Source organism: Cucurbita pepo, chromosome 2 (assembly GCF_057944985.1).
Source record: "Cucurbita pepo subsp. pepo isolate OVF chromosome 2, ASM5794498v1, whole genome shotgun sequence".
In the NCBI taxonomy this organism is placed as follows: domain Eukaryota; kingdom Viridiplantae; phylum Streptophyta; class Magnoliopsida; order Cucurbitales; family Cucurbitaceae; genus Cucurbita; species Cucurbita pepo.
Genome location: NC_141799.1, coordinates 2,269,346 through 2,292,229, shown reverse-complemented (window position 1 = coordinate 2,292,229; position 22,884 = coordinate 2,269,346). Strand labels below are relative to the sequence as shown.

General features: G+C 34.4%; 5 protein-coding genes across 15 annotated transcripts; 2 read left to right on the top strand and 3 right to left on the bottom strand.

The window, feature by feature from the left end:
• Positions 1–57: 57 nt before the first annotated feature.
• On the top strand, positions 58–4,234 carry LOC111788179 (mraW methylase family protein). 2 transcript variants are annotated; one of them, XM_087120958.1, is made up of 6 exons: positions 58–197; positions 820–1,260; positions 1,838–2,074; positions 2,510–2,578; positions 3,353–3,545; positions 3,624–4,234. In XM_087120958.1, the coding sequence occupies exons 2-6, from the start codon at positions 823–825 to the stop codon at positions 4,043–4,045; spliced, it is 1,359 nt and encodes a 452-aa protein (XP_086977084.1). In that variant the 5' UTR covers positions 58–197; positions 820–822; the 3' UTR covers positions 4,046–4,234. The 2 variants fall into 2 exon arrangements, with proteins under 2 accessions (XP_086977084.1, XP_023524199.1); XM_023668431.2 differs by lacking the exon at positions 58–197 and having other exon boundaries at positions 660–1,260.
• A 727-nt stretch (positions 4,235–4,961) lies between these two features.
• Positions 4,962–11,359, bottom strand: SKB1 (SHK1 binding protein 1). Of its 2 annotated transcripts, none has more exons than XM_087120824.1 (23): positions 11,100–11,359; positions 9,819–9,936; positions 9,591–9,700; positions 9,237–9,326; positions 9,080–9,145; positions 8,688–8,767; positions 8,523–8,598; positions 8,353–8,439; positions 8,126–8,168; positions 7,860–7,951; positions 7,677–7,712; positions 7,514–7,582; positions 6,954–7,022; positions 6,830–6,883; positions 6,680–6,754; positions 6,369–6,461; positions 6,178–6,281; positions 6,047–6,095; positions 5,861–5,947; positions 5,658–5,763; positions 5,474–5,561; positions 5,281–5,374; positions 4,962–5,189 (listed from the first exon to the last, which is right to left on the bottom strand). In XM_087120824.1, the coding sequence occupies exons 1-23, from the start codon at positions 11,235–11,237 to the stop codon at positions 5,106–5,108; spliced, it is 1,908 nt and encodes a 635-aa protein (XP_086976950.1). In that variant the 5' UTR covers positions 11,238–11,359; the 3' UTR covers positions 4,962–5,105. The 2 variants fall into 2 exon arrangements, with proteins under 2 accessions (XP_086976950.1, XP_086976949.1); XM_087120823.1 differs by having other exon boundaries at positions 8,084–8,168; positions 11,100–11,358.
• Positions 11,360–12,939: 1,580 nt separating this feature from the next.
• Positions 12,940–15,203, bottom strand: LOC111788304 (uncharacterized). The gene is made up of 4 exons (XM_023668629.2): positions 15,075–15,203; positions 14,303–14,422; positions 13,699–13,913; positions 12,940–13,250 (listed from the first exon to the last, which is right to left on the bottom strand). Exons 2-4 carry the CDS (start codon positions 14,390–14,392, stop codon positions 12,986–12,988), a joined length of 570 nt encoding a protein of 189 aa, XP_023524397.2. The 5' UTR covers positions 14,393–14,422; positions 15,075–15,203; the 3' UTR covers positions 12,940–12,985.
• A 444-nt stretch (positions 15,204–15,647) lies between these two features.
• LOC111788301 (uncharacterized) lies at positions 15,648–18,493 on the bottom strand. The gene is made up of 4 exons (XM_023668627.2): positions 18,330–18,493; positions 17,402–17,519; positions 16,687–16,901; positions 15,648–16,071 (listed from the first exon to the last, which is right to left on the bottom strand). Exons 2-4 carry the CDS (start codon positions 17,489–17,491, stop codon positions 15,807–15,809), a joined length of 570 nt encoding a protein of 189 aa, XP_023524395.2. The 5' UTR covers positions 17,492–17,519; positions 18,330–18,493; the 3' UTR covers positions 15,648–15,806.
• An 836-nt stretch (positions 18,494–19,329) lies between these two features.
• LOC111788182 (rust resistance kinase Lr10) lies at positions 19,330–22,166 on the top strand. Of its 9 annotated transcripts, none has more exons than XM_023668436.2 (4): positions 19,345–19,531; positions 19,814–19,901; positions 20,471–20,559; positions 20,667–22,166. In XM_023668436.2, the coding sequence occupies exons 3-4, from the start codon at positions 20,496–20,498 to the stop codon at positions 21,938–21,940; spliced, it is 1,338 nt and encodes a 445-aa protein (XP_023524204.2). In that variant the 5' UTR covers positions 19,345–19,531; positions 19,814–19,901; positions 20,471–20,495; the 3' UTR covers positions 21,941–22,166. The 9 variants fall into 9 exon arrangements, 8 of the variants coding, with proteins under 8 accessions (XP_023524204.2, XP_023524203.2, XP_023524202.2 ...); XM_023668435.2 differs by having other exon boundaries at positions 19,345–19,562; XM_023668434.2 differs by having other exon boundaries at positions 19,345–19,575.
• Positions 22,167–22,884: the final 718 nt, after the last annotated feature.

Below are 22,884 nucleotides of genomic sequence, written 5' to 3'. Positions count from 1 at the left end.
CAATGGTGAGAAACTCTTGGAAATTAATATAGAGAAGGAGAAAGGGGAAAGAATCAAATGGAATTGAAGAGTTAATTTGTGCAAATGTTTGATGTGATTGGAATAATTGAAGAAGGAAGAGATGAGATTACGATGAAAAGGGTATAAAGCGGAGAGTCTCAAAAACTCGAAGAAAAGGACTATAGAGTTGTAATAAGGTATGCCCTTTTTTGCCCTTTTTCTTTTCTTTCTTTATAATATTCACATTATTTAATTCAAAATATTGTTTTTAATAATAGCAAGACGTTAATTTATAAAATATTTATTTATTTATTTTTAGTTTTACAATTTAATTTTAATATATATTTTTATTTATTTAAATAGATTTGAGCTTAATTTCTTTATTTTAATTTATATACTAAATGTTTTTAGGTATATTAATCAAAATTATAAAACTATTTTTATATTTTTTAGTTTAAAAATTAATAATTGAATTATGAATTTTAATTTTAGGAAATTTGAAAGAATGACACAGTGAAAATACCAAAATATCCCTACCCTCCCGCAGGTTTGGGTGTACCTAATTAGTAATTCAACTCCTTGTTCAAGGACAAATAGGTAAATTTGTACTTTTTTATTTTTTATTTTTATTTTATATTTTTGGCGGGGATAAAATGAGGATAAGCCCGTTCAATTCGGCAACTAGGGCTCAGAAGGGTGAATTCCACCATTTCCCTCCATTTTCAGAGTGTATGGTGAACTCTCCATTTGAACGATTTCACCATTTTGCTGCTCCAACTATCTCATTCTCTGATCTTCTGATGCCATCTTAACTGTTAGGAAATGGCTTTGAGATCATCAATGTTGAAGCTCTCGTTGTTTTCTTCTTCTCCGTCGCAATCTTTCCGTTTACGGTATTTGATTTCCACCTGTGCTACTCCGGCGCCGAGTATTTTCCGGTGCTGTTCCATTTCTACTGCTACTGATGGTAATAAGGTAAAGAAGGCGAAGCAGAAGAAAACAAAGAACGTTAAGGCGAGTACCGCTGTTCCGAAGTCATCCGAGTCTTCGTCTTCGTCTTTGAAATTGGCTTTGGTGAAGGAGAAAAGGAGGACTCGTTCCACTAAGGAGTTTGATGAGAAAGCTGTCCAGTTCGGGGATACTGCTGCTCACATTCCAGTGATGCTTGCGGAAGTATTGGACGTGTTTTCTGCTTCTTCCGGAAGGCCGCTTCGCTCCTTTGTAGATTGCACTGTCGGTGCTGGTGGACATTCCTCTGCTGTTAGTATCTCTCTTAAGTTGCTTTACTTCTTGTCCTCTTCATCGTTAATGATTGTTCGTTGCATTTCTTGCTGATAGCTGCTATTCGAATGTGTTTTCTGATTGAATATCTCGATTAGATGCTTGTCCGACTTTCTATGGAAAATTTTATGATATACTATTATTCTGATTGAATTTTTTTAGATATACTATAATTCGTATGTATCTGCAACGGGATTAGATGCTTATCCGACTTTCTATTGAAAGTGAAATCAACGAGCCGTAGAATATGTGCTACTTGAATTACTAAATTCTGTATTTATAGTCTATGTAAAGCTACATTTGTCTATTTAATTGATCGATCTTATCTATGTGCTTCTCTACTATTTTTCCGCTTGTGAAGTTGCTGATTAACATACATCCAGTCGTCCTGTATTGTTCCTTTGATGTTGTTGCATGAAAATTTGGATTGCTTATGGTTTTTGAGACTTGACGCGGTGTTCATAATTGCGTCTTTCTGTGGCTATATTCGTTCTGTTTGAGTTTGAGTTTTCATTCTCACAATGTCCAATTCTGATTTCATGTCCTGGAAAACCAGATAATTCAAGCGCATCCAGAGTTGAAATTTTACATGGGAATGGACGTTGATCCAATTGCACTTGATAAGGCTCAAGATCGGATTAGTGATCTTTTCTGCGAGGATTCTGATTTGAAAGCATATACCGTTCTGAAGAACTTCAAATATATGAAATCGCTACTGGCTGACTCAGATGAGAAACCTTTAGAACCTGGAGTTGATGGCATTTTGATGGATTTGGGCATGTCATCCATGCAGGTACGCAAGTGGACCGATATGTAAAATATTCAGCTCAGTTCTCATTAAATAGCAAGGGGGAGAATAAACCTGTATGCTAATCCATATAAGGTGCTAAATAAAATGCACAACTCAATATAATGATATAGTACGAGGGTATAGCACACCAGTCAGGAAAAGAAAACAAGGTTTCTGCTAATAGTTCTTTACAGTTATGGAACAATAGGGAAGTCGTTGTAGAATGCCACGTTACTGTTACTTATTGTTACGGTTAACATATAACAAAGCTATGTTTCCTTGATATACCTAATCACCTAATGTTAGATGTCCTATTAATTCATCTCGCAGATTCTGTCTCTCGCCTCTTTATCATGATGTCAGTTATTTGGTTTAATTTTCTGCATACAATATAATTTTTTAACCGCCTGAAATTTTGCATTTTTCCTGTCTGCTTAGGTGGATGATCCTGAAAGGGGATTTAGTGTTCTTTGCGATGGTCCTCTTGATATGCGAATGGATCCTCAGGTACAAATTAGTTCAATAAATTAGTTGCAACTTAACCGTGCATTTCTAAGACTCCATTTGATAGTTATTTTATTTTTAATTTTCTGTTTTCGAAAATTATGTTTGTTTCTTCCCAATTTTTTGGTAAGTTTTCACCTTCTATTTGAATTCTAAGCCACATTTCAAAAATTGAATTAAAATTTTAAAAAGTATTTTTAATTTTTTTTTTAAAATTTAGCTTGGTTTCTTAAAACAAGTTATAAAGCAAGAAAACTAGAGGTGAAAGTACTTGGCATAACTCTTTTACCAAAGCAACTGTCAACTATTATTTAACTTTTGCTTTTGTAGTAGCTAACCTGATTCATCCATGCTCACAATTGTTATTACAAAAAGTTAAACGACAGCACTTTATGTTGTGCAAGCTATGTTTGGTGTGTGCATGAGAGGAGAGGGGCCTAAAAGTGGTGTCCTATAATAATTAACCAAAGGACACGTGTGTGTGTGTATATATATATATACACGATGCTAAAGAATATTTCTATAACTGTTCGTTGGACAGCTTGCCGATTACTGATTTCCTTTCGAACATGGTCCTCAGTTCTCCTTATAGCTGGGTGGGTGGAACGGTACAGTTGAAAAAATAATATATATATATATATATATATATATATATATATATATATATATATATATATATATATATAGGAAAAAGGCTTGTTCGTAGGTTTAGTGGAGACGTTGATGGGTTAATTATTTATGTCTTTTCCCCTACTGATTGAAACAGGTTTATGGCAGGCAAGTCTAAAAGCAGAGGACATATTGAACAGCTGGCCGGAAATAGAAGTGGGGCGTGTGTTGCGGGTTTATGGAGAAGAAAGTAACTGGTACTCACTCCAAAATAAAATCGTAAAAGCTCGATCACAGGGTGGATTGCATACCACCAGTGAATTAGTGGATCTTATCCGGAAATCAACCCCTGGGTTCAAAGGTGAGCACTATTTGTATAACAATTATGTAAAATGAAGGCCGAAGGGTCATTAAATCAACATTTTTTACATTGTAACAGGAGGAAGGCAAGGTTGGATAAAAACAGCAACCAGAGTATTCCAAGCTCTGAGGATTGCTGTGAATGACGAACTGAAGGTATTAGAAGACGCGCTTTATAGTGCTTTCGAGTGTCTGGCTCCGGGAGGTCGACTTGCAGTGATTTCCTTCCACAGTTTGGAGGATAGGGTTGTAAAACAAACGTTTCTAGACATCATTAACAACCCCAAGACGGAAGGATGGGATGAAGAAGAGGTGATTAGGGTGAATGAGGATAATAATAGGGAGGAAAAAGAAGAAGAATGGATTAAGCAAACAGTAAAAGGTTCAAAAGGTAGAATACTCACAAAAAGACCAATAACTCCATCTGAAGAGGAAGAGAGGTTGAATCGGCGATGTAGGAGTGCTAAGCTGAGAGTAATTCAGAAAAATAATGCATTTTAATAACGACGTGATTGTGATTTGGTGCTCTGCTCAGCCAAGCTTTTCAGAAGGGGAGGAGGAGGTTAGTACCTTATGCAAAATTCTATATCCCTCTTATTCATCGTTTAATACGGTACTTATCTTCTCCGCTGTTTATTATTTCAGTTCATTTCCTTCGAAATTTTATATGGAATTTTTCCTTTTGAGATATGATAGCATGATTTCTTACGTTTCTTTAAAATATAATAGGTTTCAGCTACGAAAATACCCAACTTTAAAAAGTCTGACCTTTAAAAAACATTCAATAATAAGAAAACTATTCTCCTTCTTTTTCTTTTTGTCTTTCTGTCTTCAAATTCTTACCCATTAGATTAAATGAGATTTTTCTTCAAATTCTTACCCATTAAATTAAATGAGATTTTTTTTATTATTATTTGTCATGTAATTCATTCATAGACCATAAGTTTTTTCTTTTTCTTCTCCTTTGACTCATTTCAAAAACCCTGATCATATTCATATTTAAGCTTTAGGCCTTCTCTTAATTTATTGATTTTTCTGTTTTTTCATCAGTAGTTACTATTAGGCTTTCGTTTTCCTTATATTCATTTTAAAATAGGTATAATTAATGAAAATTATTGTCGTATTATTATTGAGATATCATCAAAAGTAGTATCATCAAAAGTAGTCGCATATCAAATATTTAATACTTTTTAACTTTTAAAATCGTAGCAACAATTTGATCAAATAAACTAAACAATTGGAAAACCACATTAATCTAAAGGGACCCGTTGCACGTAGGAAGGGAGAATTTGTAGTGAGATGCTTGAAGGTTGAATAATATTTTTATGAAATTTTAGCATTTTCTAAAAAGAAATTATTTGATACATTTTTTAAAAGAATCAACAGTGTAATGGAGTGAATTTAATTTTCAAGATACTTGGAAATGAATTGAATAAGAAACTTAAAAAAATCCATACCGAAAACGTAAAATATAAACTTCCATTCAACGTTATTCTAATATAATAATAAATAATATAGCCAGTCTAAAATTCTATTTAATATAAAAATATATCCCTTGAGTTTATAGGCCAACCCAATACGAACGGCCGTTGACGTTATGTACCGGGGACTGGCTGGGAGACGTCACACACCACTCGTACCAGACCTGAGTTACACATTTTTGCTAAGTTAAGAACTATAATTAATTAATTTTTAAGATTTTAATCATAAGAAACCACCCCATCCCAAGTCCTCACCTTGCTAGGATTACAACAACGCCAGAAATGGACTTGTACGGAAGAACCCGGCCGCACGCATATTGGAGTCCTTAATGGGAAGAATATTGCGAACCTGAGGTGTGAAAAAACTTGAGCTTTAGCTTTACAATAGTAATATAAAGTGAAGAATAGTTAGAGAGCAAAAATAGTAATAAGCGACGAGCATTCATACCAACTGAACATATTTGGCGTGGCTGTGGATGGTTCAGTGCCCAGATGAACATCACCGTATAAAGTCGCATCAAAATAACCACCAAAACCTTCACAAAAGTTTTGACAGTTTATAAATGAATTCCCCAGTTACTAAAATCAATTTGTTTCCAAAATGCAAAATACCAGAGAGAACAAGCAAATACCATGTATTATGGCTGCACCAGTGTCGTTCGGTATCTCAAATACCAGCTTCTTATACCGTTCATTGCTTCCCTCCGATATTTTATTCGGGTGAGTAAAGGTAAAGACCTATTATTATACACAATAATATTGAGATCTACATAATAATACTAAACATACCAAAAAAAAAAAAAAAAAAAAAAAAAAAAAAAAAAAAGACCCTTACAGGCTGAGGAGGAGAGAGTCTTGCTACGTTGTGCAGTTTGACAACGTAGGCAGTTTCAAAGTGGACCACATCTTTATGTGCCTTCACCTGTGCACCATTATTTATTATCACATTAATAATAATTTAATATAATAAATAACACTAGTATCAAATTTAAATAATTAAAGCCTTGACTTGACGACGTACATCATTGTATAGCTTGGAGGCAGTAATTGGTTGGAGGAAACTCGTGTACCTGACACAGTCCCCCATCAAACTTTATCTATAATATCATAAGAATAAAAAATAAAAATACGACTAGGAAATATCTCACTTACGAAGAAGGTATTGAAATGCCATCTTCTTTTAAGAATCGCTGGGCCCCATCAAGACATTCGGGAGATAGTTCGTTGTCGCCAAAAGAACCCAGCAGCTCACTCACCTTTAAAAAAAAATTAAAAAAAAATAATAAAATGGTAGAAGTCAAGAAAATATATTAATTAATAAAATAAAAGATATATTTGCGTACCAAAATATCAGCCTTCTCTGAAGCTTCCCAGGAACGCATGTCGCAGGAAATTATGGTAACAATTTTTTCCCAGCCCTCCATTCTAACCAAACACTGAAAATCAAATCAATAAACACCACCGTCATTTTCCCAGCAGCATATTCCAAGACTACTTATTAACTGAAGCTATAATTGTTAGTCTAAAGAATGCAAGATTTCGATAATGAAGGGACATTTCATTCGACCAGAACGGGACGTTCGAAGTTCAGAAGAGCAGGCAAATACGTGACCACGAGTGAAGGAACAGAGCAAGTAAGTAGTAGAGTGCTCACATTAAGAGTTACAACTGCATTAGGATTTTTCTCCACAGCATAAACTTTCAGTTTGCGGTCTGTTTCTTCTGCTGCCTACAAACTAGCCATTGTTTAATAGAAGAAACAAGAAAATTAAAGGCAACCAATTTTTCAAGTAAGGAAAGGAACCTGCAATGCTGCCCGAACCAGAGGACCACGACCTGCGCCTACGACCATCAATACCTATCCGCAGAAATCGAATGGTAAGGGGCAAATCAATTTGTGAAAAACAAAAAAGTTGGAAGCTACTTACTGTTGTTACTGAAGACGCCTTATCATCCGGGACCCTATCTTTCAAAGCTTTAGCAATTGCACGTTGGTACTAACAAAATTTAAGCAAATAGTTATGACAATACAAAATAATAACACTTGATAATTGATATCTATCATTGACAAAATGTTTTTGAAATGGAAAATCACCAATTATAACCAAGTACACATTTAGTAAGATAGACATCAAACAGCACTAATTAGGCACAACCATTATATCAAGGTAATGTAAAGCGTTCTATGCCTACACATATATACAAACAAATTATAAATAAAATATGCAATAAAAAGTCTCAATGAGAGATATTAAATGAAGCAAATCGATTATCCAAATTCGAACATCATTACAATCTTTTTAAAAAGGATTAGATAAATCGATTCAATCATGACTTGATAAGATCGCAGTCCTCTAATGAGGGAAAACAAGAAATCAAAGAGTAGCATAAACAAGAAATCATGACTGGCTAAGATTGTATGAACTACGCACAATCTGATAAATTGAAAACTAGTTACAAAAAGAAAAAAATTACTTTGGAGCAATACCTGAATGTATTTGACTGCGTCTTTCTCAAAAGTTTCATAAGTTTGAGATTCTAGATTATCCATAAGAGGCTGAAATGAAAACAGAGAAATGTTTGACAAATTAATGGTAACATTAAACATTAAATGTTAACAAAAACAAGTTATGACGTCTAACAAAACTTACTTGCAGAGGGGCCTGTAAGAAATCCCTGTATCCAAGCTAAAATAAAAGGGTGTCAAATGAAAGAAGTTAATTGGAACGTGAGTGTACAATTTACAAATAAATGGAGAGTGTTTTTAACGGTGAGTATCCATTTATGCATGTAAGAGAGAAACAGGGGACTGAGAAAGAGCAAATAGAAGCTACCTCAATTCTTTCTTGCTCAGGGAGTGGGTCCATTCTCTGGTAGAGAAAAGCAACATAATCTAAATAGCACCTCAAGGGATGAGACTGAACACCTAAACATTAGAAAAAAACCAAACTATCAAACCATGGGCCATGATTCGACATCCATTTATCTTCTGCTTGGTGAAAGAGAAATTTTAGGCAAAAAAAAAAAAAAAAACATGCGCAAATAGACATGCGGATACCATCAGAAGGACTTTTGTTGAGACCAGTAGGCGAATCTGTACCTCCCCTTGAAACGTTGTGCAATGCCTTCCCAGATAAAACTACCTGAAGGGGACAGATGGATCAAGATTAGTTAACTGACTATGCAGCCAAAATGGGGTTTTCAAAAACTAATATCCCTGAAAATGATGTACATCGGTATTAATTAAAAAGCAAGGTAAGTAGAAGTTCTTGAAAAACTAAATGAAATGAAATCAGATAGTGTAATGATGGAAGAGATGGAAGATACCTGAATAGAATGATTGAAAAATCCAGTAATCAACTTCTGGTGCCGCTTTGACAGGCATGGATAACCCCGTGAATTAGTCAAGAAACACTGGAAATAATTCAAGTGCCTTATTCAGTATCCAGGCGATCAAAGATATCAGTTTAATCTCAAGAAAATATCAACATAGTTACATCAGTGCTAATAAGGGCTGCTCTGACAGACTCCCCAAACCATCGTCCAAGCGAATTTGGTGACGGCAACGTACTCCTAATGAACAAAAAATACCAATTTCAACATTATAACATAAATGACAACTCAAGTATGCAAAACAGACCACCACAAAGTTGAGCACTCACAAAATGTCGAGTGCAACTGATAACTGACTGTGGTGCTCGCAAAGCAGACGAAATGAGTTCCACAAATCCCAAGAATCAACCTGCAGAATAATGATTAATATTAGCAATATTGATACAAACATAAACACTAGAGCATGAAAGGAATTCAAAAAAAATCTGCCTGAAAGTTGAGAATTGTTGTGCATGATATTTTGTCATGGAAGTAATTGACGCCGATAATTTTGCCCCCTAATCAATAACTTGTAAGAAAATACAGATATCAATGATTTTGTGCTCAACACTACTCAGCATCTCCAAGCAGAGAACCCAATCTAGTATGAACTTAAATCTCCTTCCCATAAAGAGGGCAGCAAGAGAAAGATGCAAGCATAATTCAAAGATGCTCTACTTACCAAATGTTCAGATTTAGCATCTGTAGAATCATCATCAACCTTCACCAGAGGTATCCTGAGCCACAACTTTAGAAAAATACGAACAGTTTAAAACCCTTGGAAAAACTTACATAAGTATGCAAAGTATTGACCATTTAATGATAAATAAGAGAGGCACCTGCATGTTATTAAGGCCCTGCAAAATCTGATGAACACACCTAGCATAATTAGCATATGATGTTCCCTTAGGTGCTGGAAGAAGGCATGCCTGCAGTAAATCAGCTCTTTACTGTTTAGATGGATGTTCACTTATTTTTAATGCACCTCCAGCATTGAGAAATTAGACGAGTAAAAAACCATTAAATTCTTTAAAAGTTGAGAGATTTAAAAAGGCAAGGAGAGCAAGAGAATGCTTTGCATATACTTTGAAAGACAAAAACAAAAGTACAAGGACACGTGGTTGTCTATAATTTCATTTTGGTCCAAACTTTTCTGTAAAACTGCAATTGGACTGCCAAACTAGATTATGCACCTGCAGAGAGAGATGAGAAGCCCATGCAATCTCTTGCTTTAGAGTTGTCTCAGAATCAATTCGTAAAATCTCATCTTCAGAATCTAAGTCAATCCAAGAACTAATTTTTCCTGGGACATCAAAAAAGAAAATAAAGTATTTCAGTGCATACCAATGCTATTCTACAATAAAGTTAATAAACCAAAATGTTATTAAACAAACGAATAATAATTTTTCAAAAGAGAATACCAACAACGTGGCTGCTCCACTGTGCAGGGCTTAAAATCAAGTCTGATCCAGCAAATGGGAGAACGGCAGAGCAACCATTCTCTTTTTGCACCAAGCTTGGTCGATAGGATGGATTCATCTGAAGCAAGATTTAACCAAATACCACTTTATGGAAGTTAAGCAATCAAAATATCCTCAATAATGTTAATCATAATCCATACATAAAAGTGACCAATCATCCCAACAATTTGTTAAAAACTAATCATCAAAATGTATGCAACAGTCCAAGGACGAAAATTGCATGGTTTATTTTCACCGCACGGACCATTAATAAATATTGTTTTAGGTGAGCTTACTGACCATTCACACAAAATAGACAGCTATGAGCTGGTGTGTGACTAGCTAATTGGCCACCGCAAGTACTAAAAAGAATTGAGAATCAATACAAACTACATTGACGGATGGATCGTTTTCTAATAGATCTAACAGTAAACAGAAAAATCTAAATATCTACAACCTAAGGTTTGGCATGCATACCACCAAGCAAATGATAAATTTAATTGTCCTGGAAACTTAATCAAAATGTTTCAAAATTTAACCAGCTATATCTTTACAGTAAATAGAGTAGATATATATACATATAGCCTCAAATATGAAAATAACTGGCTATATCTTTTACAGTGAATAGAGTAGATATAACTGGCTACAACTTAATCAAAATGTTTCAAAATTTAACCAGCTATATCTTTACAGTAAATAGAGTAGATATATATACATACAGCCTCAAATATGAAAATAACTGGCTATCCTCTTACGAAATATATAAAATATCTTATCCTACTTACATTATTGAACCAGATTATTATTGTATGCATAGCGAAACACTTCGACATGGTTTGAGACATGTACTTTGACAGCCTTGGAGTGAAACTACACAATCTACCTTCACCGAGACGGCTGTCAAACAGCATTGCTTTAGGTGAGCTTACTGACCATTCACACAGAAGATAAAGCTACTTAGCCGATGTGCGATTGGCTAATTAGCCACCGAAATAACGAAAAAAACGTAAATCCAACAATCGTAATCCGTTCGCTTCCAAGCAAACAGACAGAGAATGCACAAAGAACGCTCTTCTAAGCTACAAAGAGAGGAATGTGCACTGCGTGCAAACACATTCACATACGAAAGAAAAACAACAACAATAAAAGATAACAATCATCAAACGCCATTTCTCGATCGGTTAAGGTCGAAACATCATTTTCAGCAGTAAATATCGAAAAGAGAAATGCAAGAATGCTAACCAGAGGTGCGACGACGAAATCAAATCCACCAGAGGATAGATTTGAGATTAAGAGCTGAGGCACATCGTCATCAAATTCAGTCTCGACACCGCAATAACGAGACTCGCTCTTATCGCCTGCTCTATCTCCAAGCGGCATTTTCGTTGAGCAGCGGCTTCTTCGATCGAAGCCGAAACTGAGAGAACGAGGAACAGAAGAACAGAGAGAGAGAGCGGGAGAGGGAGGGAGGGAGGGAGGGAAGAGAGGGGTTTTGATAGGGTTTTTAATGGAAGTTGACTGAACCAGGACTTAAAAGAAGGATATGTGAATTGAAATCAAAAGCTAGGGCTTTGTTGAGAATAAGGCCCAATGGTTCGTGAATATTCGTGGAACCCGCGAAACGACATGTCGACCTCTGATTTTTTTATATATATATTTAAAAAAACGCATTTCGTTCTCACTTGTGTTGTCGGCTGATGGGATGGGATTTGCCTTTTGGTTACTTGGTTAAAAAAAGGACTTTTAGTCTTAAGATTTTTTTTTTTTTTTTTAAATTAATAGTTTTCATTATTTTAAAGCCATTTTGTTTTTCGTTTTTTATTTTTAAAATTGTTTTTTAGTCTGGATTTTTTTTTTTTTTTTTTTAAGGAAATACTTAAATTTCGTTTTTTTTTTTCTTTTTAGAATAAACATATAGAAAGTTTTTTAAAATTATATATTTCTTTTTAATTTAGTTTAAAAAAACAACACTAAAAACAAAAAACAAAATTAAAAAATATATATATATATATATTACACGTGCAAATAGTATTTATAAAATTAATTTTTGAAAAACTAACTCTAATCCTTATAGCGAGGTGGAAAATAACATTTTTGTTACTTGACGGACCATCAAAAGAAGAAAATTCAACAAACACGCACTAGTAATTTAGAATGAGAAAGAAACAATTAATGCAAAAACATTCCATTGGAAAGCAATATTCATGTTTTTAATCCTCTAATCTACTGATAAAATATATTGCTCGATCCATCTATCGACTTACCAATCGTAGGAAGATTTTACTACAAATTCATTGATCTATATTATTTCCTACCTTTTAAATAGCCGAGCATGCACAAGATTGAAGGTAATCTTTTTTACTTCACAAAAATGAGAGTAGTTTTACATATCGACCTATGATATTTTTAAGGAGTACAGATGTTAGTTGTATTAATTTATATGTCAATGTTTTATTCGAAGAATTGGAATATAAATCTCAAATATAAGTTACCATTCGATAAATTGGTAAGTTGTTGATAACTCCTCCCATGAAAGTTGGTGCGCACTAGTCATTTTAATCTTTGTAAACCATGATTAAAAAACGTATATAATATATTATATTACATAAAATACTATATTTTTATGGATACTCATTTTCAAAATTTCCACTATCTGAATTACAAAATTCGAAAAATAGTTTAAAACAACACATCTACAAAGTACATATTCACCGATCTAAGTGAATTTGTAAATACAAGATGGAATTCAAACTACCCATCAAATATGTCCTAAGACACTATATATGTATCTAAAAGTCAAATGTTCGAATATCCGCTTCATCCGGTTGAAAAAAGACGCAAAAATGCCGAGACCAAGCCTAACTAAACCGAGAAAGTTGAGCACTAGAATTGTAACTAAGGTTGACCTAAGTGCACCATTAGGATGGATTAAGAGCCTGCAACTTTAAGTTAAAGAAGATGAGTATATTCTAATCAATGGATGGTTTAAACGACTCCACAAGGATTAATCCAACAGTAAAATTCCAAAGAAGAATACCATACTCACGGATAAATCCCTGCCTAATAACAACTAAAAAACCCATAGTAAAGAGACAAAATTTATTATTCTCACCAAACAGAGAAGAGGTTCATGCACTGCTCTTGAGAGCTTGAGCATTGCTTTCTTTTTCTTCTATTTCATTAAAGTAGTCCTCTCGTGCATTACCAGCCAACATCAGAGCAACCAGCCAGAAGAGGCATGAATCCAGGGATAGAAATGCACCGCCACCTAGAAGACCGGTCTTGGCAGTCGGGCACTTTGTCACAGCATTGTGATGAATATTATGCATCAAGTGAAGTTGCTCTGTGACCGTGGGCCATACCAGCAAAGCAATAGCTAATCCAGTTGTGAATCTGCAAAATAGAGAGGGTGCTTCAGTATGTGCTACACTTGAATGCCTCGTAGAAGCTACATGAATGAAATCATAACAAGCATAGACCCCTCTACAAGAAATGTTTCGAAAAAGGGTAATGATTTATGATGTGTAAACTGTTCGTAACCAACAAAAAAAAAAATGTTCTGATATCCAATTGTTGTAGCGGAATTGGAAGTGGAAGCAAGATTGATCGCACTCATACACCCACAAACAGAAATTAAACAAAGAGACACAAAGATTTACGTTGTTCAAAGAGAAAAAATTCTCCTACATTCACGGGTGGTAGCTAAAGATGCAGAATTGTCACGTACTATAATGTACTGGGGCATCGTTTTGTAACATCATTCATTCTAATAAATAATACAAAGCTAAAATGATTTAGTTAACAGTCAGAGAAAGGGAAGTGCCTCCAAAAGAAAACTTACTGAGCAACGTTGAAGAACACAGAGAAACTACCGTTCTTAAACATCGCTCCTCGAGGAACCGATTTTCCTTGGTAAGGATAGAACAGAGAGGTGTATCCCGCAATGGAAGAAGCAAGAAGAAACAGAAAGGAAAGAAATCCCAAGGCAACCGTCGGGTCGCCAGGATATTTACAGATAACAAGGCCTTTGCCTGGGATGAGAGTTCCAGATGCAGGCTGCTCAAATCCAAGTAAAGACAGGAAAATAAGTTAGTGACCATTAAACCACTGACTACCATATCCACAGCCAACATAGATTTCATATAACTGCTCCCACACATAGACGAGGGATTATGTAACGACCCAAGCTCACCACTAGTAATATTGCCCTATTTGGGCTTTCCCTTTCGAGCTTCTCAAGGTTTTTAAAACGTCTAGTAGGGAGAGATTTCCACACCTTTATAAAGAATATTTCAATCTCCTATCCAACCGATGTGGGATTTCATAGACTAATTCAATCAATATTGAATCTTGCGGTCGACAGTTTTAAATGAATAGATATGTATATTATAAAGCGAATAACTGCTAAAGCGGTATGCTTGTTTACAAAGATTACAGATGCTTACCTTCTTGTTTTCGGCGACGATTCCAAATATAAAGGATATTACACCCAAAGTTCCAACAGTAAGAGACATCAATTTAACAGAAACAGCCATTATTCTCCAGATAATTGATAACAGTGAGACCTAAACAGGGAATAAAATGAGATCTCAGAAGTGATGATCCAAACATCAATTATATCACAAGGAATGGGATAATGTTGGGAAAGGATGTAGAACTATTAAAATGAGTTATGATTGCAAAAGGAAGAACAAAAACAAATTGAAAGTTTTCTCTTCATCTTTTCTAATCATATTCATACGTTCCAACAGATTCTACACTCCAAACTACGAAGAAGTTTATACAACAACAAGAAGATCCAATCGCTTCCTCTCTAATCAAATAACATTAAAAATTTCAACGCTTAAATCAACAAACAGAGTGTAAAATCCATCAAAACGTTCCAAACTTATCGATCGCTATTACGCAATCCTTACAGAAACATCTTGCGTCACCAAAAGAAAAAGGATTGGTCGAGTTAATTTAACAACAAATCCTGTATCCCTAAGAGAATCGCGACACCTAAAAGCAAACAAAATCGAATGATCCAATAATCCAATGAAATCTTCTCCGAATATACTCGTCGCAAACAGTAGAAATGTGTATTTAACTTCAACGCATAAATCAGGATCATACAACCAAACAAACACTGAACAATCTTAAAAACCTGAAGCATGAACTACTTCTACGGAAAATCTGAACTGGAAATTATCCGGGGGAAAGAAAATGCAAGCAAACCTGAAGGCAGAACGAAGAGCTTTATTCCGGAATTAAGGCGAAACTGAAGAGCGGAGTGGATACTACAATATTTATAGTTTGAACAAAATAAAAATAAAAATAAAAATAAAAATAAAATAAAAATAATCGAATATTTATAATGCTATTTGTGTGGTGATTGTTCTTTAATCAATCCAAATATAGGGGCGGAATCAAACAGCTTCTCCAAATATTTATTGAATTTATTTTATTTAAAATTCTGAGTTAATTTAGAAGTCAACTTGGAAAATGACACCAATAAATTCGGATTCAAAAGTCAACAAGAATGAAAATGACACGTTTATTAAATAAATAATTATTCTTAAAATTTGTATCTATATATTATTTATTCAATAATAATTTTAATTTTATAGTTTCATTAAATTACATCTCCAACTCAAATAATTTTTTTTTTAATTTAAACTTTAATTCGTAAAAAAATATTTTAATTTTTATTATTTGATAATTCAAAAAAATAAGTCATTGTAGCTAATTTTGTATCTATATATTCATATGAAATAGATGGCAAGAACTTAATAATCTTACTGTCAATAATAATAATAATAACACACAATATTATAAGTTGAATATGAAATACATCGCGAGAAAGGTTCAACTATACGAATCTGTATTCACATACAAGTCCTTGCTTTTAATAGTTAATGACAAGTAAAATGTGAGACTGAATTATTATTATTACCGAGTAAAGAAGTTTCATGCGCTGCTTTGAAGAGCTTGAGCACTGGTTCCATTTTCCTCTATTTCATCAAAGTAGTCTTCTCGAGCATTTCCAGCCAACATTAGGGCAACCAACCAAAAGAGGGATGAATCAAGGGAGAGAAATGCACCACCACCCAAAATACCAGTCTTAGCAGTTGGGCATGCTGTTTCGAGATCGTAATGAACGTTGCGAGATAAGTGAAGTTGCTCGGTGAGCGTAGGCCAGGCGAGCAAAGTCATAGCTAATCCAGTTGTGAACCTGCAAATGGAGAGGGTGCATCAAAATCTATATGATCTTGTGTTATTATATCCTACTAAAAAATCCACCTAAATGTACGTTAATTGAGAATATCAAGGGCTAGTTTGATAACAAAATAAAAATAAGAATTATGGTTTCTACTTCCTTGAATTATGGGAAATTATTGAAAAGATCAAATTATTTCGAGGGCTATTGAAAAAGTGAACCGTCATTGCAGTGTAAATATTGTCATCTTTAGGTTTTTCCTTTCGAGCTTCCCCTCGAGGTTTTTAAAATAGCGTATGCCGAGAGAAGTTTCCACGCCCTTAAAGAGAATGTTTTGTTCTCTTCTCCAACCGCCGTGGGATCTCACAATAAGTATACAAATAAAGATTCAAAGGATTGTTCATAACAAATACGGAAATGGATAACATCATAATCTCTAAACTAAAAAGCATGCAAGAAATCTTGATTCATAAGCTTACCCATCCACAGGAAATCATACTAAAGTAAGAAATGATTTGTGATGTGTAATTAAGAGAAAGGCAGAATTTTCCTGAAACTATAATGTTCAAACCATAATGAAAATGAATACTACAAAGTTAATATTTTTAGTGCATTGGAAAGAGAACTTACAGAGCAATGTTGAAGAAAATAGAGAAACTGCTGTTCTTAAACAAGGCACCTCGAGGAACGGATTTCCCATGATAAGGATAGAACAGAGAGAAGTATCCTGCACTTGAAGAAGCAAGAAGAAATGCAACGGAAAGATATCCTAAGACGACAGTTGGGTCGCTCGGGTATTGACAGATAACAAGGCCTTTGCCTGGGATGGGAGTTCCAGATGCAGGCTGTTCAAATTCAAGAAGTGACCATTAGTTCATACTCGATCTCATAGATATATATAGAATTCTGTAGAAGATGAAAAAATCTTGAGATACAGGAGCGTATGAACTTAAATGATATTGCATACGGTGGGATCAAGTATGGCTCAGTAAAATAGCAAAGGACTTCAACAAGCTATTCAGATGACAAAGGGAAAGCATCATAAGTTCAACATACAAAATTAAACACCAATATGCCCCCGAAATTGCAATATACAGTTGATGCACATTAAGCATGTAACGATATCTTATATTAAAACTTACAGCTACAGCCTACAATATTTAAGTCTGTAATCAATCCAAGGTCCAAGGAAGATGCAGAGTATCTAGGATATACAAAAGATAAACTATTCAACCAGAGTGCAATCGGTATCTTAATTCTTGCTGTATAATATTTCAATTTCAAATGAACAAACATCTTCGATGCCAATATGATATGCTTGTTTATGAAGATTGCAGATGCTTACCTTCTTGTTCTCAGCAACGACTCCAAATAGGAAGGATATCACACCCAAACAAGCGACAATAAGAGACATCACCTTGACAGACACGGCCATTGTTCTTCAGATTAAATGTTACCGTCAACTGGGGAACAAAACCAGTTTTCAGAAATCAAAAGGGAAGACAGAATGATAAAACACAATAGGAATGAGCTAATGCTGATGAAAAAATGGTAGAACTAATAGAATAAGTGATGATTGCAAAAGGAAGAACACACAACTTTTCTCTTCTACAGAATATAAAATTTCTAAATTCTTAATGTATGTCAAATACGCAAGATAACGTTATTTTAAATTGAGAAATACAGCCTCCTCAATCGCTTCTCCTCTAATCACGTGATCTAACAGATTATAAGGTAGATCAAAGGAAAATACTGTACATGAAAACCAATAGCTCGATCCCTGAGCCCTAAGACAGACTGAATGAAATTTTTAAAGAGTGTAAGAAACAACAAGAGTTCCAAATTTAGCTCAACTACGGTAATCTCAAGAGAAACGAACTTGTGACTAGAAAAAAAAGTATCGAACAAATTCATTTAACAACATAACAGGAAAAAAGAAAAGGATCAAACACGCCTAGGAACAATCGCAAGACAAAAACAATCGAATAATCGAATAAACAAATGAAGAACTTCCCTGTACATTCTCTAAACAGTAGAACAACAGAAAACCAGCTCCAGCACAGATATCATAATCATACCTAAAAACATAAACATAATCTTAAAAAAACCTAAAACAAGAAACTCTTGTTCGATTTCTACCGCAAAACAAAATCCAATCGCCAAAACTCGCAGCAACAGCGAGATAAACAACGACTATTCACCAATAACAGCGAGATCAACAACAACTATTCACCAAGAACAGCGATTAAATTAAAGAGACAACGCAAGCAAACCTGTAGAATCGAATGAGGAAGCGAGAGTAGCAAAAGAACAATAAAATCGCTTTCGTTCCCGTTCCCCAATCCACTCCGGATTTCAGGCGAAGGCAGACGGAAGAGATAAGTCAAATGTTCCGATATATATATAGTGTTCTTTATCGTCCCATGCTTATACTGGAGTGAGGAGTCCATGATCTCGGTGGCCGAATCAAATTTTAAAATTAAACAAATTTTTAATTATTATTTTTTGGTTTAATTAGGAATTATGCAGATAATCCAGAAGGGAAATGATTCGTTTAAAGAAGGCTGAGTTGGCGCCAGCTGGCATTTTCCTTTTATACGGGTTAATTTCTAATCGTAATTAATAGCCAAGCAAGAAAAGTATTGTTTCCGAAAAAAAAAAAAAAAAAAAAAGGAAAAGGAAAATTCCAAACGCACCGTTTAACACGTGATCGTATTTGAGGTGGAAGGTTAATTGTGATGGTGTAGAAAAACAGCTTAATAATAAATAATTAATTAGCTAAATTAATAAAAATCTTTTCATTTTGCATTTTCGTTTTTAAAAAAATATTTTTTAATTTTTTAATTTTTTAAATTTTAAATAATATCTTTAAAACTTAAAAAAAAAAAAAAAAACTCAAAAGTATACTTTAACTTTAAAAAAATACCATTGTTCTAGTGAAAACTATTAATATTTTATTTAAAATTTCTTTGATAAATAGATAAATTTATTAAATTAGTTTATTTGAAGATAATTTTTAAGACGATAGTTCAATAAATAAATAAATAAACTTAAAAGTTTAAAAAATATTATTCTTAATATATTTATTAATCAATAAAAATTGATTAATTAAAATTATTTTAATAATTTAACTTAATAAAAATACTAACCATATTTAGTTACCTAAAATTAATCAATTAACTAATGTAATAAAAATTGTTAAAAATAATTATGGAAAAGAAATAATATATTATTATATTATATTATTTTAATCTGATAAGATTTAGAGTTAGCTTCCGGTTCGGTGGGTATTTATTGAGTCCAACTGTGTAAACGAGTCTAGTTGCAAGTTCAGGCGGCAAAGGTCGGGCCGACGGTAGCCATGGCTGGTCCTCCCAGTCTGAGTGGCCCCATTAAGATGAAACTCGCCATCGGAAGAAGCTCCGGAAGAGGTCCAGCAGGTCTACGCCACAAACTGAGTAGATTGACTCAATCGGTCAGCTTTGAAATTGAAGTTTCAATCGTCGGTAGATATATTAGGTCTTCTTTTGTCCATTAATTACAAAGATTATTCATGTTGTCCGTCCCTGTCTTGGTTTGAAATCATTGAATGAGATGTGGAAATATTGGCGAGAAATCCGAGCTTTAAATTTCTGTAGGATTTGACTCTGTGAACAGCGACTGTGACGGGATAAGCCATGGCCTTGGGAATGGATCTTCTTCGAAATGTCGTTCCCCTTTTATTACTTTATCTAAGAAAAATACTTTCGAATTGTAGGAGATGGTAAGGCGAAAGAAGAAAAACATAGGAGGAAGAAGCTGCTGTACATGAACAAGATTTAACATTCATCTGATTTTACTACCAAGTAAGTGTAACTCTCTTGATAGCCAACCGAATTTCTTTTGAGCAATATGACTGGATTTGTTTGCTTTCACTGTAATGGCTTTGTTTTTCTTCACAAAATTTGACCAAATTAGTTGTTAATTGCGGCATAACGTTCAGTTGATCAACAATTCAAATTGATAAGTAAGAAAATCAGTGAGGAGTTGTGATTGGAATGGAATACTGAAGAATCAGTGGGAGAGATTTAATCCTTTAGTTTCTGGTTCCTTTCAGATAGGTATGTTAAGAGCCAACAAACTTTAGAACAATTAGTGGGAGAGATCTGATTGTTGATTGCACGTAGAAAAAGAGATTAATGTCTGTTCAGATAAGAGAGATGTTCAAGCATAGGTTGATGTTTTGCATTTCAGCTAGCAGTATTCAGTTTGCAGATACCAGATATTTTCCTCTGTATTTATTCGATCTGATTGTTGATTGCGCGTTTGGTAATTTGAAACAAATATGAACACGAAGAACTGCAGATGTCCAATAGTTTGTTGTCCTATTCTGGTTTGTGATTAATTTTGTTGTCAAATGTTTTTGTGTCGTAAGGTAACGATCAACTTGTCTCCTCATAATGTCATCGGTCGTTTACTCACCAGATACGAATAGCAGCAGCGATTCTAGCACAACTGCTATCTGTGAGTACCCCTTATCACTGTTTTTTGTGAAAATATACGAAACATTATACTTGACACGAGTTAGACTTCTATTCATCACCACCTTAAACAAAAACATTGGCTTGCAGCTGTAGTAGTGACCTTGGTGATTTTTATTGTCATTGGTGCAATCTCTTGCTGCTTTGCTAGGAAAGCTAAGCAATGTATTGTTACAGAGTTGCGAAATGCAGTTGCTTCATCTGCATCAAATGTGGCACATTCATCTGCCCCAAATGCAGTTCCGGTTTGGGAAATCGATCAACCGACAATGGAAAAGTTCATCAAAGAAATGGCGGAACAGAGGCCTCTAAGGTTTACTGCTCATCAACTATACTATTTCACAGGAAATTATTCGACACCACTCGGTTCGGGAGGATTCGGTACGGTCTATAAAGGAGAGTTCCCAAATGGAGTGAAGATTGCGGTGAAGGTTTTGAAGAGGAACTCGGACAAGCAGGCGGAGGAGCAATTTATGAATGAGGTAGGAACGATCGGGAAAACTTACCATATAAACTTGGTTAGGCTTAATGGGTTTTGTTATGACCAATATATGTGTGCACTGGTATTTGAGTACATGGAAAATCGATCTCTGGATAAGTATTTGTTTGGCAAAAATGAAGAACTTGATTGGAGGAAGTTACAAGATGTAGCCATTGGGACTGCTAAAGGTCTTGCTTACTTGCATGAGGAATGCCAACAGAAAATCATCCATTACGACATAAAGCCTGCAAACATTCTGTTGGATGAAAACTTCACTCCCAAAGTTGGTGATTTTGGCCTTGCCAAGCTTTGCAACCGGGACAGCACACATATGTCGCTCACTGGCTATCGTGGCACGCCTGGATATTCAGCACCGGAGTTCTTACTAAAGAACTATCCAATAACCCACAAGTGCGACGTGTATAGCTTCGGAATGGTATTGTTTGAGATCATTGGAAGAAAAAGGAATGGCGGTGTTACTGATTCTGGGAACCCGGATTGGTTTCCACAACATGTGTGGGAGGCTCAGGAAAAGGGTGAATTAGTTGAATTTGTTAGAAGATGTGGGTATGCTGAGGATGATAAAGAGGGAGTGATTCGGATGTGCGAGGTGGCTCTGTGGTGCATTCAGGACTGCCCCGACGAACGACCACCGATGAGTGCGGTGGTGAAGATGCTTGAAGGAGGTGTAGAAATAATGCCACCATCAAAGCCATTTCTGTACTTGAATCCAACTCCAAAAAGGAACAGTAGAGGATCGAATCTACAACAAACAAGCAGCAGTTCAGATTCTTCAACCTCAAATGAAGACAGTGCCTCATATTGGTACAAGAAGACTACTCCAATAATGAAGAAGTACGAAATACAGATAGCAAGTTCTTAGAAGAAGCTTTCGTTTTCGCCATGGAAAAAGGTACTTCATTTTGCTTATTATGCATTATTAGAAGTGTTTATAGTAGGGCTCTATAGTGTATTATATTCTATTCTAAACGAAGGGACGTGTTTTATTCGATAAGTTATGCTTGGATCGACGGGTGTGTTCATGAGAATGATTTTCGTAATAGAATTTTAATAAAATATAGAAGTGTTAAAGCTTGGATTTCATGACACGAGAATGATTTGTAATCCGCTACATAGCAATTTTAGTTTTGGTTAGGTAACCGTTCGATTATTTTAAATTGTGATTGTTGTTTTATGATTTGAATTCTTAGTCATATGAATTCAATTTTAAAAATATTTGTAAGAATTTGATCACTGGAAATATTGTTGGTAATTTTGTTAGGAGAGTTCATTTAATCTGATAACTCGACCAATCCGGACTATCTAACTTAAACCATAAACGTTGAATTGAGTTAGAATTTTTTTCGTTTAAGTTGGGTTCAATTTTTTGAAAATCGAAAAATTTAGTTCTATTTGTAGGTTGATATTTTTTTTTTGTCAGTCAACTCAATTTAAATATTTTAGTTTAAATTATTTTCTCTCTCCTCAAGTCAACTCAATTTAAATATTTTAGATTAAATTTTCTCTCTCCTCATCATTTATTACATTAATTACATTATGTCGACCTTGACCCATAGTCTTCGAAAAATATGCATATTATTATGATTATTTAAAAATTTAAATTCCTTTTCCTATTAATTATATTATCCTTTCAATCTTCTAATCCTATTTTATATTATTCATTTTAGGAATTTATTGAGCCAAATAAATTAAATTAATCCATGCTAAAAATTAAAATAATTAAATTGTTGAATAAATAATGAATTTAGTCATTACATGAAATGATGTGACGACAATGCTAAGACGTAGATCAAAACCTTAAACAAC